Below are 14599 nucleotides of genomic sequence, written 5' to 3' on the forward strand. Positions count from 1 at the left end.
CACCGAGCACGAGAGTGAGGTGTTGGCTTCATTTATTATGTTCTTGGAAGGGGACTTATCTGCTGAGGCGCGGTCCTCATGCAGTGGAGTTGGGTGGCTCTTTTTGCATATGCCACATGTTGCTCTGTTTTTACAGTCTTTTGAAATGTGCCCCTTTCTCAAACACGCAAAACACAGTTTGTTTTCAAATACGCACCTTTTCTTGTCGTCTATGGACATTTCTCTAAGCTTTTGGCACTTGTGTATGATGTGATCCTCTCCACAGCACATACATTTGCTTGAGTTTTGCAGTAGAAAGTCTCTATCTTTTGAGCCTTTGGATTTTACTTGCTCCGCTGACTCTACATTAGTGACAAAGGTATTTGCCTTTGTGCTTCTGGTTTCTCTGATTTGGCTGTCTACATGTGGTTTTAGGGCATACAAGGACGACACTGGGTTGCACGCAATGCGAGCCTCTTTAGAGATAAAGGACGAAAACTCTTTAAAGCTCGGGTAGTCCTTACTTTTGTCTAGTGCCTCAGTGACATAACGATTCCACCTTGACGTGATCCAATCTGGGAGTTTTGTTAGCAACTTCTGGTTTTCCTCACAGTCATTGAGCACTTGTAGACCTTTTATGTGGGGCATGGCATGACAACATGTGTGCAGAAAGTCACTAAACTCTCTTAGCTTAACATATTCCTTTCCATTTATCTTTGGCCATTTGTTAAGCTTCTCTCTAAATGCACGCTGCACTACAAATGAATGCCCATATCTATCATTCAGCCTCTCCCACGCCTGTTGATATGCCTCCTCATCCTTTCTATAGAACGTGCCTCCTAAAGTAGATTTAGCCTCTCCTGCTATGTACCTTTGCAGATAAAATAACCTGTCCGCAGGATTTGAGCACCGCCGTTCTATGAGCGCTTTGAAACTTGTGCTCCATTCTATGAACTTAAGAGGGTCACCTGAAAACACAGTGGGCTCTGGAGCAGGAAGTCTAGTGAGAGCAACTGACTCATGAAAATCCTTAACAAATGATTCACTCTGCATTGCTGGCTCTACACGTTTAGCATGAGATAATAGCTTAGCACTGCCTTTGCTATGTACAGACCAAATCTCTCATCTATCACTTTCATCTCTTCATCAGTATACACTCTCAACTTAGCCTGCATTCCCATAATCTCTTTCTGTTTTTTCAAGTTTTCTAAGTTCTTGACGTTGCACGTCAATAGCCTCTTCCATGTCATTTTCAGCTTGCTTTGCAGCTAACTCTGCAGCTACTTCTGCTCTCTTTAATGAGATACTAAGAGTTTCTGAGGGATGTTCTGAACGACAGTTACGTGAAGAAGCTCTGGTGGCTGTAGACCCAAATATAGATCTTGCATAATCATTGTCCAAAAGTGCACGTAAATTTGCCTTCACTGCCACCGCATCAAACTCTCCAGCTTCTTCAATCAGTCGGTCTCTCATTAAGCGCATTAAATCAATGTTAACAGCTGTGCATGCATCCATTTTCCTTCTTATTTCTTGACTTGGAGCTGACAGTTTTCTAATGTTATCATATAGTCCTGTTAGTTCACTGTCAAACTTTTCAACTTCATCCATCATATTGTACAAATCCTTTTCGGCGCATTCTTCTTTTAATATTGTTCGAATGTCTTTTATTCTTGTTTTCCATTTGTCATACACTGCAATGAACTTTTTTACTTTACGAGCTAGTTCTTGCTCCTTTAGCTCCAGCGCTTTTGGAGTTAAACGTCTTTTACGGGAAGATTTCCTTATTTTTGATTCAACTTTGTCTTGTTCTGGAAAACTTTCTTCCTCTTTAGCATTTGTTTCAGTTTGTGCTTGAGACTCAACTTCCTCTTCACTCTCACTTGAAGAGGACTTATTGTCTTCAGATGTCATTTTGCATTTATTGTGTCCTTTATCTTACTTTATTCATCCGTGGTTGAGTCCGACATTCCCAGTTGCACCTGACGTCGAGTTTTTCAGCTCCGCAGACGACAGACGTTGTAGCTTGTTGTAAGGCGAAGATCATGGACTCTGGCGCCGCCGTCAGGATGCGAAGGGAAGCGCAGTCACAGCCACACACGTGCGATGAATCAGCTCACGTTTTCACTGTAACTACCGTGGTTTTCTTGGTCTAAAAAAAGGACATCACGCTCCATACTGATGTTTGTGTCCAGTCAGGTTTAATTGTAGATTTGACACCATGACACCATGACACCGTGAAAACTAAACAAAAACAGAAAATGCATCAGCAATAACGAATTACAAAACAGTATGATAAACAAACATAAGCATATTTACCGTGTTCGCCAACATGTGACCATTGGTAGTTAAGTGGTTTTCTGGCAGACACTTGTCTTTTTCTTTCTCTAGCCAGTCTTTTCTTTTACCGTTCTGTTTCACGGCTTCTCTCCCCCTATCTCTCTCCCGGTCTCTATTTATACTTCCGGGGCTACGCCCGTGGTCACATGATGACTTACAACGGTAAATATCAAATTAAATAAATAAACAAATAAATAACAAACAACTACAATGATGCCTGAACCAACTTGGCGAGACATAAAATAATAATGAAATAAAAACTCCCATGAAAATAAAAGTGTTTGAAAATACTGACAAATAGCGTCAGCTACAGTGTCTCTGTCCTCAGTGTCTCTGTCCTCAGTGTCTGTCCTCAGTATCTATGTCCTCAGTGTTTCTGTCCTCAGTGTCTCTGTCCTCAGTGTTTCTGTCCTCAGTGTCTCTGTCCTCAGTGTCTCTGTCCTCAGTATCTATGTCCTCAGTATCTATGTCCTCAGTGTTTCTGTCCTCAGTGTCTCTGTCCTCAGTGTCTGTCCTCAGTATCTATGTCCTCAGTGTTTCTGTCCTCAGTGTCTCTGTCCTCAGTGTCTCTGTCCTCAGTGTCTCTGTCCTCAGTATCTATGTCCTCAGTATCTATGTCCTCAGTGTCTCTGTCCTCAGTGTCTCTGTCCTCTGTGTCTCTGCCCTCTGTGTCTCTGTCCTCAGTGTCTCTGTCCTCAGTGTCTCTGCCCTCTGTTTCTCTGTCCTCAGTGTCTCTGTCCTCAGTGTCTCTGCCCTCAGTGTCTCTGCCCTCTGTGTCTCTGTCCTCATTGTCTCTGTCCTCTGTATCTCTGTCTTCAGTGTCTCTGTCCTCTGTGTCTCTGTTCTCAGTGTCTCTGTCCTCTGTGCCTCTGTCCTCAGTGTCTCTGTCCTCAGTGTCTCTGTCCTCTGTGTCTATGTGTCTTTGTTCTCTGTGTCTCTGCCCTCTGTGTCTCTGTCCTCTGTGTCTCTGTCCTCTGTGTCTCTGTCCTCAGTGTCTATGTCCTCAGTGTCTCTGTCCTCAGTGTCTCTGTCCTCAGTGTCTCTGTCCTCCATCAGGCTTATTGTTTTTTTCTACAGAAATATAAAACATTGATTGATGTAAAGAGTCAAATTCATGTAGCCGTGTTTCAGACAGAGCCAGCAACGACAAATCATGATCTCAAGTCAATAAGTGCAGTATTAACAAATCACAATTATTTGCTAAACTACATACATTTAAGTGAAAGTGGAAAACACATTTTTTCCATGATTTGTTGGCATTTTAAACAAGGCATTAAAGTCGGCTTCATTCTCCTATTTATATGTCCCTTTTGATATTCAATTTCTGCAATTTGTGTGTGAATGGATCATGAAGTAAGGTCTAAATCACTTACTGAGGGAATATGTGAGAGTGACATCAAAAGTTCTAAACTAAATGGAAGAGTAGAATCGCTGAAACTTGCAAAGGCATTTGAATTGGATGGTGGAGGGAGCACAAGCAGTTTCCTCACTCTTCTCTCACTTTTGAGAGGAGTTCTTTGTGTTTCATGTGAACCTCGTCAGAGAAATCTTCATTTATAAAGATGGTTGTGCCTTTGAGGGACATTGCTCTCTTCAGTATTTCTTGTTTGTCCTTGAACTGAAGAAGTTCAATCAAAATAGATCTTGGTCGTCCAGTGGCTTTAGGTTTCCCGATCCCATGTCCTCAAATTCACTGAGCTTTGGATCTATTTTCAGATCTTCGACAGAAAGTTTCCTCACTTTGACTCTGTTTCAGTCCATATCTCAGACTATGTATCTGGAACTCCATCGATGATAATCTTCTCTTTTCTTGAGATGTTATCCATATAATCCAGTTTAGCTGTCAAGTTGTTTCAATACTCTTGGTAATCTCTAAGACTTCCAGAGATGACTTGATCTAGATCAGCTGGAGAAAACTGGAGGCTTGTTTTTAACTCCTGAATGTCTTTGGTCAGACTTGGGAGCAAACATGGAGTCCACAATCACTTGAACACATGAGCTAAAGCTTTTTCTCTTGTTGATAAAGAAGTTCTTTGAGTTGTTCCAGCAGCTCCTGAACCATAGGCAACGTAACAGAGTCGTCCTAAGTCTTTTGAGGAAAATCCAGCTCAGATATCAAAAAGCTGGAGTAGGCCTGATTCTCAATCTGCCTAATATAGCATTCATCACTGGCCATCCACTCTTCTTTTATCCAAGGTCCAGAAATATAAAGGATAAAGTCTGTACAAGTGTCAAAGTTGATGTTCAAAAGTGACTGAAATCATACAATTAATACATAAATAATAAAATGCATGTTCAGAATCTTGTTTTTTTCCAAACAAGGTCAAGGTGGAATAAAAAATCCAACTCATTTTCTAAAAAACAGTTTGAACTTTGGGTTTTAGTGCTGTTGTTTTTCTGAGCTCATTCATTGGTCACTGCAGCTCAGAAGCCTCAGTCCTGCTCTCAGGGACCAAAACTCTCACTGAGAAGATGAGCTCTGGAGAGGTGCTGATGGGGCGGAGGAGGGCTGCACCAGCTGAGAGCAAACTGGAGAGTCAGAGCGTCCAAACGATAGGATCAACTCTCATCTGAAAATGTGTCTTAATAACTGACGTACGAGGAGGAGGAGAGACAGAGGAGGAAACCACAACTATGGAGACTTTTGCTCTTTCTTCAACCTTTCTTCAGTTTGGAGAAGCTTTCGGAGCAACACCAAAGAAACTAAACCATGAACTGATGTGAAAATGTTCTAAAATATGAGTCTTAACATGTTTTCAGCCAAAAGTGAAAACAAATACTCTGGAGTGGTTTAAGCAGCAGCACATATGCCACAGTGTTGTGAGTTTGAATCCCGGCTACGACAATTTGCTGCATGTCCTCCCTCCTCTCTCGTCCCCATTTCACCTGTCTAATAAAGCCTACAGGTCCTGTCATATTTGTGTCCTCAGCAGCAGCCTCCTGTCACGCACCTGTGTGAAGCCCCGCCCACCTGGACCACAGCCAATAGAGGAGCGGCTCTGACTCACTCCAGGAAGAACACACAAACAGGTTTCTTCCTTCAGCCGCACACTTTTCTCTGGGACACTTTGGACTCTTTGGATCCGCTCAGGTTTGACTAGTTTGATTAGATTCAACACTGGCTTTAGACCTGGTTTAGTCCTGGTTTAGTCCTGGTTTAGTCCTGGTTTAGACCTGTTTAGTCCTGGTTTAGTCCTGGTTTAGTCCTGGTTTAATCCTGGTTTAGTCCTGGTTTAGTCCTGGTTTAGAACTGGTTTAGTCCTGGTTTAGTCCTGGTTTAGAACTGGTTTAGTCCTGGTTTAGTCCTGGTTTAGTCCTGCTTTAGACCTGGTTTAGTCCTGGTTTAATCCTGGTTTAGTCCTGGTTTAATCCTGTGTTTTGTCCAGATTTTAGACGTAGTTTAGTCCTGATTTGGTACAGATTTACTTTAGGCCTTGGTTTATTTCCTGGTTATAGGCCTTGTTATGTCATGAGTTTAATCATAATTTAAGATTGATTTTACTAACAATTAATACATGTATTCTGAATTATTTATTCTTTCACATTTGTTAGTCGTAGTTCTGTTTAGATTATTGACCTTTTTGTAGATTTATCCTAACTCATAATTGTCTAATTTCAGTTGTTGTTGTTTATCATTTCTCTGTAGAACTTGACTTGTGTCTGTAGGGGGCAGTGTAGGACTGATGATGTCACTTCCTCTAAACCCAAATAAATGCAGCTCAAATAAATGTTCCTGTTTTGGTCCTTTTGGTTCCCACTGAATTTGTGACTGGTTTTAGTTCAGTTTGAATCTCATATGTTACAGTTTGATGTGAATGTGTTTTCTTGAGGCTCCATGAGATGAAACACTTGACTAAAGTGCAGACTGCACAGAACAGGCTGATGGCTCATGTAGTCTGTGTTTATTTCAATATAAGGACAAGTAAACAACCTGTTCATTTGTTTGTCCTTTAGTTTGTGACAGATCAGCACACATGTACAACCAGAACAACAGAAATGTACACACTTATTTTAGACTTTAAACCATGTGATGAGTGGGCGGGGTTAAACAGTGTGATGTCATTCTGTAGGACTCTGGACTGAGCATGGATCAGAGAGAGCACAGAGAGGACGCAGTACCTCCCACCACCAGCAGGGGAGAAGGGACAAGTGAAACCTCTTTTGGACGATTTATTAACTTATTTAAGAAACATGATCCACAGTAAGTCAGACACAATCATTAGATCTGATTATTGATGTGTGTTTATAGGACTGTTTTAGGAGTAACTGGAGTTAAGTCAAAGTCAAATGCTTTTAATCTTTTACATTTGATCTGTAATGTTTGTCTTTACCAGGATCCACCAGAAACATCCTCGGTCTGAACCTGGTCCCAGCTGTGAGTCCCTCAGGAGTCACATGTCTAAGGACGCACCAATGACCTTCAGGACAGAGCCGTGAGTCACATCTGTGTGTTATGGGATATAATAATGACATTATAGGTATTAAAGCACTGCTTGATATTATAAGATCTGGAAGTGAGCTGCAACTACCACATAATCACCTCCGAGACACTAAACATCTTTAGTAAATGTGAGTTAAGAGACGCTGCAGGTGAAGAGGACAGAAAAGAAGACTTTACACATCTCAGTTTGAAACTTCTTTTGTAGTTTACTTCCATAAATGTAAAGAAATGTAAATATTTTTTATAAGGCATTTTTGATTAAAAAGTGTCACATTTGAGACATTTTGATCTGGAAAAATGGTCAGAACCAAATGATTTGCTTCATTTTGTTTTTGTAAACATACAGAGGGAATTTTGGATTTCTGATTTACTGGATCTGTCTTAAAATGTGGTGTAAAAATTCAAATTTACTTAAATTCCTGGAGTCAAAACTTCAAAAAAAAAATCAAGCTTGGAATTAGATATCAACAAATCCTTGTGTACGATTCGTCAAAATCATGTTAAGTCCAAGTTTTGTAAAGTTTGGTGTGTGTAGGTGCTACTTTAGGCTGATCTTTGTGTCTCTGTGGGAGAAAACATTTACAGAAAAGGTCTTTGAAGTTACAATGTTCCAGAGAAATCTATGAACTTGATTTAATGAAATAATAAAACATCTTTAGGTGCAGAGTGGGCAATGTTGTTACTGATTTTCTGTTGAGAGAGAAAATTGACAAAAAAAAAACAATTTAAAGTCTTTAGTGAATTTTTTTGTAGTGTTTGGTTGAATATTTCAGAATTTCAAGGACATAGAGTCAGACAAGTGGAGTTCCATGATTGTTATTGTGTTGGTGGGTGTGGTCAATGTCCAGAGAGGGGAGGAGCCACTGTGCAGCAGCCTCACAGCAGGAGGATACAGGCTGTTGCTCAGTCTGGTGCTTCTGGTCTGTTTGGACCTGTACCTTCTCCCTGAGGGCAGCAGGTGGAGCAGGTGTGGAGCTGGTGGTGTGGCTCATGCAGGAGGTTGTGCTCTCTCTTCAGACAGCGGCTGGTGTAGATGGGACTGATCTCTGGGAGAGAAGTCCAAGCTGTTTTTACCACACGTTGGAAAACCAAACTAAAAATCCATAGGTCAGATCAGAACTGATGGCACAGTTGTAGAAGTTCACCATCAGCGTTCTGGGGATGTTGGTGCTCCTCAGTTTCTCTGGCTGTTCTAGTGTTTACTTCAACTATTTCAGTTTAGAGAGAAAATGTGTGATTCATCTAAATTGTCTTCTAAATCAGTGTTTTTAGTCAATAATTATTTTTCCATTGTTTATTAAATCCAACAGACTCGAGCATAAACCAGAATCTTCTGCAGAATTCCCCAGCTGTGAGTCCTTCAGGAGTGACCGGTCTATGGAACCTCCAATTGTTTTTGGATCAGAGATGTGAGTTTGTGGTGGTGGAAAAACAAATTAGATTGAAAAAAATATAAATGTTAAATTAGTCTTTTTGACTCCAGAGGTCCAGAGGTCTCCAGTGGTCAGCACCATCAGACACAGCTGGACTCTATATTTAAGGTCTGTCATTCACTAAAGTTTGTAAATGTTCAGATGAATGAGAACTTGTTTCACATAGATCTGACTCTGACTGCATTTGTGTTGTTTATAATGTGTTCTGGAGCAGCTTCTGGAGAAGGACATCTTCACTTTTGTCCAGAAGGAGCTGAAGAAGCTCCATAAGGTTCTGAGTACGGATTACCCAGAATGCTTAGAGCCTCTGAAGGATGAGGATGAAGAGCAGAGGAGCAGCAGTGAGGCTGTTCTGAAGATCACACTGACCTTCCTGAGGAGGATGAAGCAGAAGGAGCTGGCTGAGCGTCTGTGGAGCAGTAGGACCATTTAACACATTTAACAAGGTTCTCACCTCATTTTATATTCTCAGAGACTCAGGGCTGTGTCTTTTGTCTTCATTCAGGGACTTATTCTGGAGTTTTTAGGCGTAAACTGAAGTGTGACCTGCAGCAGAAGTTTGAGTGTGTGTTTGAGGGCATCGCTAAAGCAGGAAGCCCCACCCTTCTGAAGCAGATCTACACAGAGCTCTACATCACAGAGGGAGGGTCTTCAGAGGTCAACCAGGAACATGAGGTCAGACACATGGAAACAGCCTCCAGGAAACCAGGCCCAGCAGAGACAGCCATCACATGTGAAGACATCTTTAAAGGCCCAGCTGACACAGATGGACCAATCAGAACAGTGCTGACAAAGGGCGTGGCTGGCATCGGGAAAACAGTGCTCACTCAGAAGTTCAGTCTGGACTGGGCTGAAGGCAAAGCCAACCAGGACATACAGCTGCTGTTCCCGTTCACTTTCAGAGCACTCAATGTGCTGAAGGAGAGAAGCTTCAGCTTGATGACACTTGTTCATCACTTCTTTAGTCAAACACAAGCAGAACTCTGCAGCTTTGAAGACCTCCAGGTGCTCTTCATCTTTGATGGTCTGGACGAGTGCAGACTTCCTCTGGACTTCACCAAAACCAAGGCCCTGACTGACCCCTCAGAGTCCGTCTCAGTGGACGTGCTGCTGGTTAACCTCATCAGGGGGAGCCTGCTTCCCTCCGCTCGCCTCTGGATAACTACACGACCCGCGGCGGCCAATCAGATCCCTGCTGAGTGTGTCTCCATGGTAACAGAGGTCAGAGGGTTCACTGACCCACAGAAGGAGCTGTACTTCAGGAAGAGGTTCAGAGACCAGGCCGACACAATCATCTCCCACATCAAGACGTCCAGAAGCCTCCACATCATGTGCCACATGCCAGTCTTCTGCTGGATCACTGCCACAGTCCTGGAGCATGTGTTGAAAAGCAGAGAGAGGGGAGAGCTGCCCAAGACCCTGACTCAGATGTACATCCACTTCCTTGTGGTTCAGGCCAAAGTCAAGAACATCAAGTATGAAGGAGGAACTGAGACAGACCCACACTGGACTCCAGAGACCAGGAAGATGGTGGAGTCTCTGGGAAAACTGGCCTTTGAGCAGCTGCAGAAAGGAAACCTGATCTTCTACGAGAGTGACCTGAGCGAGTGTGGGCTGGACACTGCAGCGGCCTCAGTGTACTCTGGAGTGTTCACACAGGTCTTCAGAGAGGAGCCAGGCCTGTACCAGGACAAGGTCTACTGCTTCATCCATCTGAGTGTGCAGGAGTTTCTGGCTGCTCTTCACGTCCATCTGACCTTCATCAAAACTGGGATCAACCTGTTCTCAGAGAAAACACAGAAGTCGACGATATTCAGTGTGAAAAGAAAACTAAAGCACCTTCACCAGACAGCTGTGGACCAGGCCTTACAGAGTCCAAATGGACACCTGGACTTGCTCCTTCGCTTCCTATTGGGTCTTTCACTGTCGACAAATCAGAGCCTGCTACAAGATCTGCTGACACACACAGAAAATATCTCCCAGACCAATCAGAACACAGCTGAGTACATAAAGAAGAAGCTGAGTGAGGATGTTTCTGCAGAGAGGAGCATCAACCTGCTCCACTGTCTGAATGAACTGAATGAGCGTTCTCTGGTGGAGCAGATCCAACAGTACCTGAGTTCAGGACGTCTGTCTGAAGGTGGACTGTCTCCTGCTCAGTGGTCAGCTCTGGCCTTCATCTTACTGTCATCAGAAGAAGATCTGGACCAGTTTGAGCTTAAAAAATACTCTGCTTCAGAGGAGGCTCTCCTGAGGCTGCTGCCAGTGGTCAAAGCCTCCAACAAAGCTCTGTGAGTAACCTTTATTTAACAGAGAATGCTTTGATTCAACTTCTAGATTAATAATGTTGTCTCTCTCCAGACTGAGCAGCTGTGACCTGTCGGAGAGAAGCTGTGAAGCTCTGTCCTCAGTCCTCAGCTCCCAGTCCTCTAGTCTGAGAGTCCTGGACCTCAGTCACAATGACTTGAAGGACTCAGGGCTGAAGATGTTGTCTGCTGGACTGAAGAGTCCTCACTGTAAACTGGAACAGCTCAGGTCAGAGAGTTTAATATTATTCACTGTTATTACATAACTTGTTGGCAGTTACATTTGAAAATAACAACATAAAAGTGACATAAAAATAGAGAACTTGTTATTTGTGTAATTTGGATTAAATTTTACAAATTCATTGACAGATTAGAATCATATGTGTCCTCAGACTGTCAGGTTGTCTGGTCTCAGAGGAAGGCTGTTCTTCTCTAGCCTCAGCTCTAAGGTCCAACCCCTCCCATCTGAGAGAACTAGACCTGAGCTACAACCATCCAGGAGACACAGGAGTAAAGCTCCTGTCTGCTCTACAGGAGGACCCCCACTGCACACTTGACACTCTCAGGTATGGACCTGTTCTCACTGAGATGTGTAACACCTAAGTGTGCTATTTACAGGTTAATATCAGGTAACAGTTTGTTGGCCTGTTTTAATTCGGCCACTCTCAAGATTTTAGTTTTATATTCTTTAACTGTCTTAGCTATGTAACATGTGTCTGCACTTGTGTCCTAAAGAGGTTACATGAATACATCAAATAATAGATTCAATAGCCTTGGAGGAAAATAATTGCCCACCCCTGGTTTAACGTGAAATAAAAGACCACAGACCAGGAAATAAGTTTAAGATGTAAAGTCTGAACAGGATTAACTGACAACATTTAACATGAAATACCATTTTGTTTACTTTACTACATACTCCTTGACGGAGTAAACATTCACCTTTTCGTTGTAAGTGGCCCTTATGCTTAGGGCGTTCCACATGTGGGACGTTGGACTTTTTCTTTTTTTATTCCATTTTGTCCACATCTGATAAAAGGGACTCAAAAGCTGCTTGATGTGCTGTACTTAAAAATAAAGATATATCCCACTTATTTTCAGTCAAATCAATCATTCTGGGAAGAATCAGGGTCAGCTTGTTACCCTCCAAACTTACAAATAAAAAATATACTCAAATTAAATTAAGTAATGATAATACCTTTATAAACCTTCCACCTGGACATTTTTGCTTTATTATAAGTCCCTAAAATTCATTTTCAATGAATTTACCTTCAGCTTTTAAAAATAATGGTCAAAACTCAACAAAAACTCAAACTAGTGTCAGTCAAACATCCTCCAACTCCAGCTTTACTTATTCATATATTTAACAAAGAAAACCTAGGCAGAGTTTAAACTCTGATTTCTTCTGTGCAGAGCTTGTTTCTACTTTTAATTAGAGTAAATCAGACATTAGAGTCCAAAACTACAGAGTCTCAGCTTCACAAAAGCTCCAGCCGATTGTTTGTGCTCCAAAGATTCAGGAACAGCTTCAGTTTGAAATGGGACTGTGTTTTTTTCAGGTGTTTTAGGAAAAATAAACCCTAAGCAAAAAATGACTCAGTTTTCAAGTTATTTTCAAAGTTACTCATGAAGTTTACCTTTTTTTTTTTCTACAACCATTTGCCATAGTCACTGTGGGCCCGTGGGTCACTGTGGACCCCGTGGTCACTGTTGGCCCCGTGGTCACTGTGGGCCCCTTTGGTCACTGTGGGTCCCGTGGGTAACTGTGGGCCCCGTGGATCACTGGGTTACTCTGGGTCCCGTGGGTCATGTGGGCCCCGTTGGTCACTGGGCCCTATGGGTCATTTTGGGCCCCGTTGGTCACTCTGGGCTCCGTGGGTCACTGTGGGTCCCGTGCGTCACTGTGGGCCCCTTGAGTCACTATGGGCCCCTTGGGTAACTGTGGGCCCCTTGGGTAACTCTGGGCCCATTGGGTAACTCTGGGCCCCTTGGATAACTCTGGGCCCCGTTGGTCACTGGGTCACTGTGGGTCCCATGGCTCACTGTGGGCCCCGTGGGTCACTGTGGACCCTGTGGGTCACTGTGTGCCCCCTGGGTCACTGGGCCCTATCGGTCACTGTGGGCCCTTTTGGTCACTGTGAGCCCGTGGGTCATTGTGGGTCCCGTGGGTCACTATGGGCCCCCTGGGTCACTGGGCCCTATCAGTCACTTTGGGCCCCTTTGGTCACTGTGGGTCACTGTGGGCCCCTTTGGTCACTGTGGGTCACTGTGGGTCCCGCGGGTCACTGTTGGCCCTGTGAGTGTCTCTGCGCCTCATGGGTCACTGTGGGCCCCTTGAGTCACTCTGGGCCCCTTGGGTAACTCTGGGCCCCTTGGGTAACTCTGGGCCCTGTTGGTCACTGGTTCACTGAGGGTCCAGTGGGTCACAGTGGGCCCCTTGTGTCACTGTGGGCCCCTTGGGTCACTGTGGTCACCCTTGAGTCACTGTAATAAAAAGAGACTAAATATGTATTTGTTTTTTCCTCTGATAAAAGTGAGTTTCAGATGATTTGCCTCTTTGTTTGAAACAGGACATTTGTCAGACTAAAACATCAAAGTCACACTTACAGATCTAAATGATGTCTCCACATTGAAGGGCGTGTACCACAGGTTGAGAACCTCTGTCAGCTTCTACAGAACAAACCTTTCATCTCACATGAAGTGAAAATCCTCTGTGAAAAACACTGATGTGTGTGTTTCTTTCAGACTGAGGCCCAAAGGAGAACGATGGATGAATCCCATCTGGAGATGTAAGTCTGACTTAAGTCATTTCACACTGGTTAGTTTTAGGATGTTATTTCTGACACAAACAGCACTTTAATACTACACATGATTCTTATGATTGAACAGACTTTACTGTTGTTTTCTCATTGGCTCTCTCTCTTCTGTGGGCGTGGCCTCAGACTGTGTCCATCACTGAACACAGAGTTATTAAGACACTGACACAGACACAGCTGTTTGACTCAGCACAGGACTGTCTACACACAAGCACAAGTGACTGTGGATTCATATAGAGACATTTGAAAGGAGAAAGTGTGTGTCATGAAGCACTGAGGAGTGAAGCAATGTGTGTAGTGACCTCACACTGAGCTTTACTTTGTCCACTGCACCAACAAACTACTGACAATTCAACTCTTACACTCGACATGTCATGAAACACACTGGATTGGTGCAACTAATAAATATAGAAATGAGAATCATAATTAAATCCTGTACATTTGAAGAGTAAATAGAGTCAAATCCTGATAAAGTGTGTGTCCACATGTTGAGACGCACAGGGGACTAACTGCTGCTGTGTTGTGTCTTCTCTCCATCAGATTTCTGTGATCTCACTCTGGATCCAAACACAGCTCACAGAGAACTCAAACTGTCTGACAACAACAAGAAGGTGACACGTGTGAGAGAGGAGCAGCTGTATCCACATCATCAGGACAGATTTGATGACTGTCCTCAGCTTCTGTGTGACACTGGTCTGACTGGTCGCTGTTACTGGGAGGTCCAGTGGAGTGGAAGGGTTTATATATCAGTGTCTTACAGAGGAATCAGAAGGAAAGGAAACAGTGATGACAGTTTGTTTGGATGGAATGATCAGTCCTGGAGTCTGTTCTGTTCTAAAGATGGTTTCTCTGTTCTTCATAATAACAAACACACCTCCGTCCCTCAGTCCTTGTCCTCCTCTTGTGGGACAGTAGCAGTGTTTGTGGACTGTCCTGCTGGCTCTCTGTCCTTCTACACAGTCTCCTCTGAGCGACTGATCCTCCTCCACACCTTCAACACCACATTCACTCACTCTCTGGTCCCTGGGTTTGGGGTCTGCTCTTATGGCTCCTCAGTGTCTCTGTGCGCTCCGACAGACTCGCTCTAATGTGTGTGAAATAAAACAAATCTGTACAAACTTCAGACATTTATTTGAGAAGAAAACAAACTTCAGACATCGGCCTCACACAAGTGTCTGTTTTGAACAAATCACTGTTTGAATCAAATATGATCTTTACAAAATAATAAAGCACAATATTCAGTGAGTGAAGAGTTTTTACTTATTTTCACTTTTAAAATTGTCTTCAGAA

General features: G+C 43.2%; 2 protein-coding genes across 2 annotated transcripts in view; both read left to right on the forward strand.

The window, feature by feature from the left end:
* The window catches only part of LOC140377871 (uncharacterized), a 52603-nt gene extending 38044 nt beyond the window's left edge, over positions 1-14559 (forward strand). The window contains exons 10-13 of the mRNA XM_072463478.1: positions 10552-10725; positions 10889-11062; positions 13239-13282; positions 13850-14559. Of these exons, the coding sequence (XP_072319579.1) occupies positions 10552-10725; positions 10889-11062; positions 13239-13282; positions 13850-14397 (940 nt within the window). The 3' untranslated portion in view covers positions 14398-14559. The remainder of the gene's footprint in view (positions 1-10551; positions 10726-10888; positions 11063-13238; positions 13283-13849) is intronic.
* Positions 8430-10485, forward strand: LOC140377882 (protein NLRC3-like). The gene is made up of 2 exons (XM_072463489.1): positions 8430-8609; positions 8696-10485. The coding sequence occupies exons 1-2, from the start codon at positions 8573-8575 to the stop codon at positions 10483-10485; spliced, it is 1827 nt and encodes a 608-aa protein (XP_072319590.1). The 5' UTR covers positions 8430-8572.
* Positions 14560-14599: the final 40 nt, after the last annotated feature.

Source organism: Eucyclogobius newberryi, unplaced genomic scaffold, assembly GCF_026437365.1.
Source record: "Eucyclogobius newberryi isolate DKJ021-1_F unplaced genomic scaffold, fEucNew1.0.hap1 SCAF_4, whole genome shotgun sequence".
Classification (NCBI taxonomy): Eukaryota; Metazoa; Chordata; class Actinopteri; order Gobiiformes; family Gobiidae; genus Eucyclogobius; species Eucyclogobius newberryi.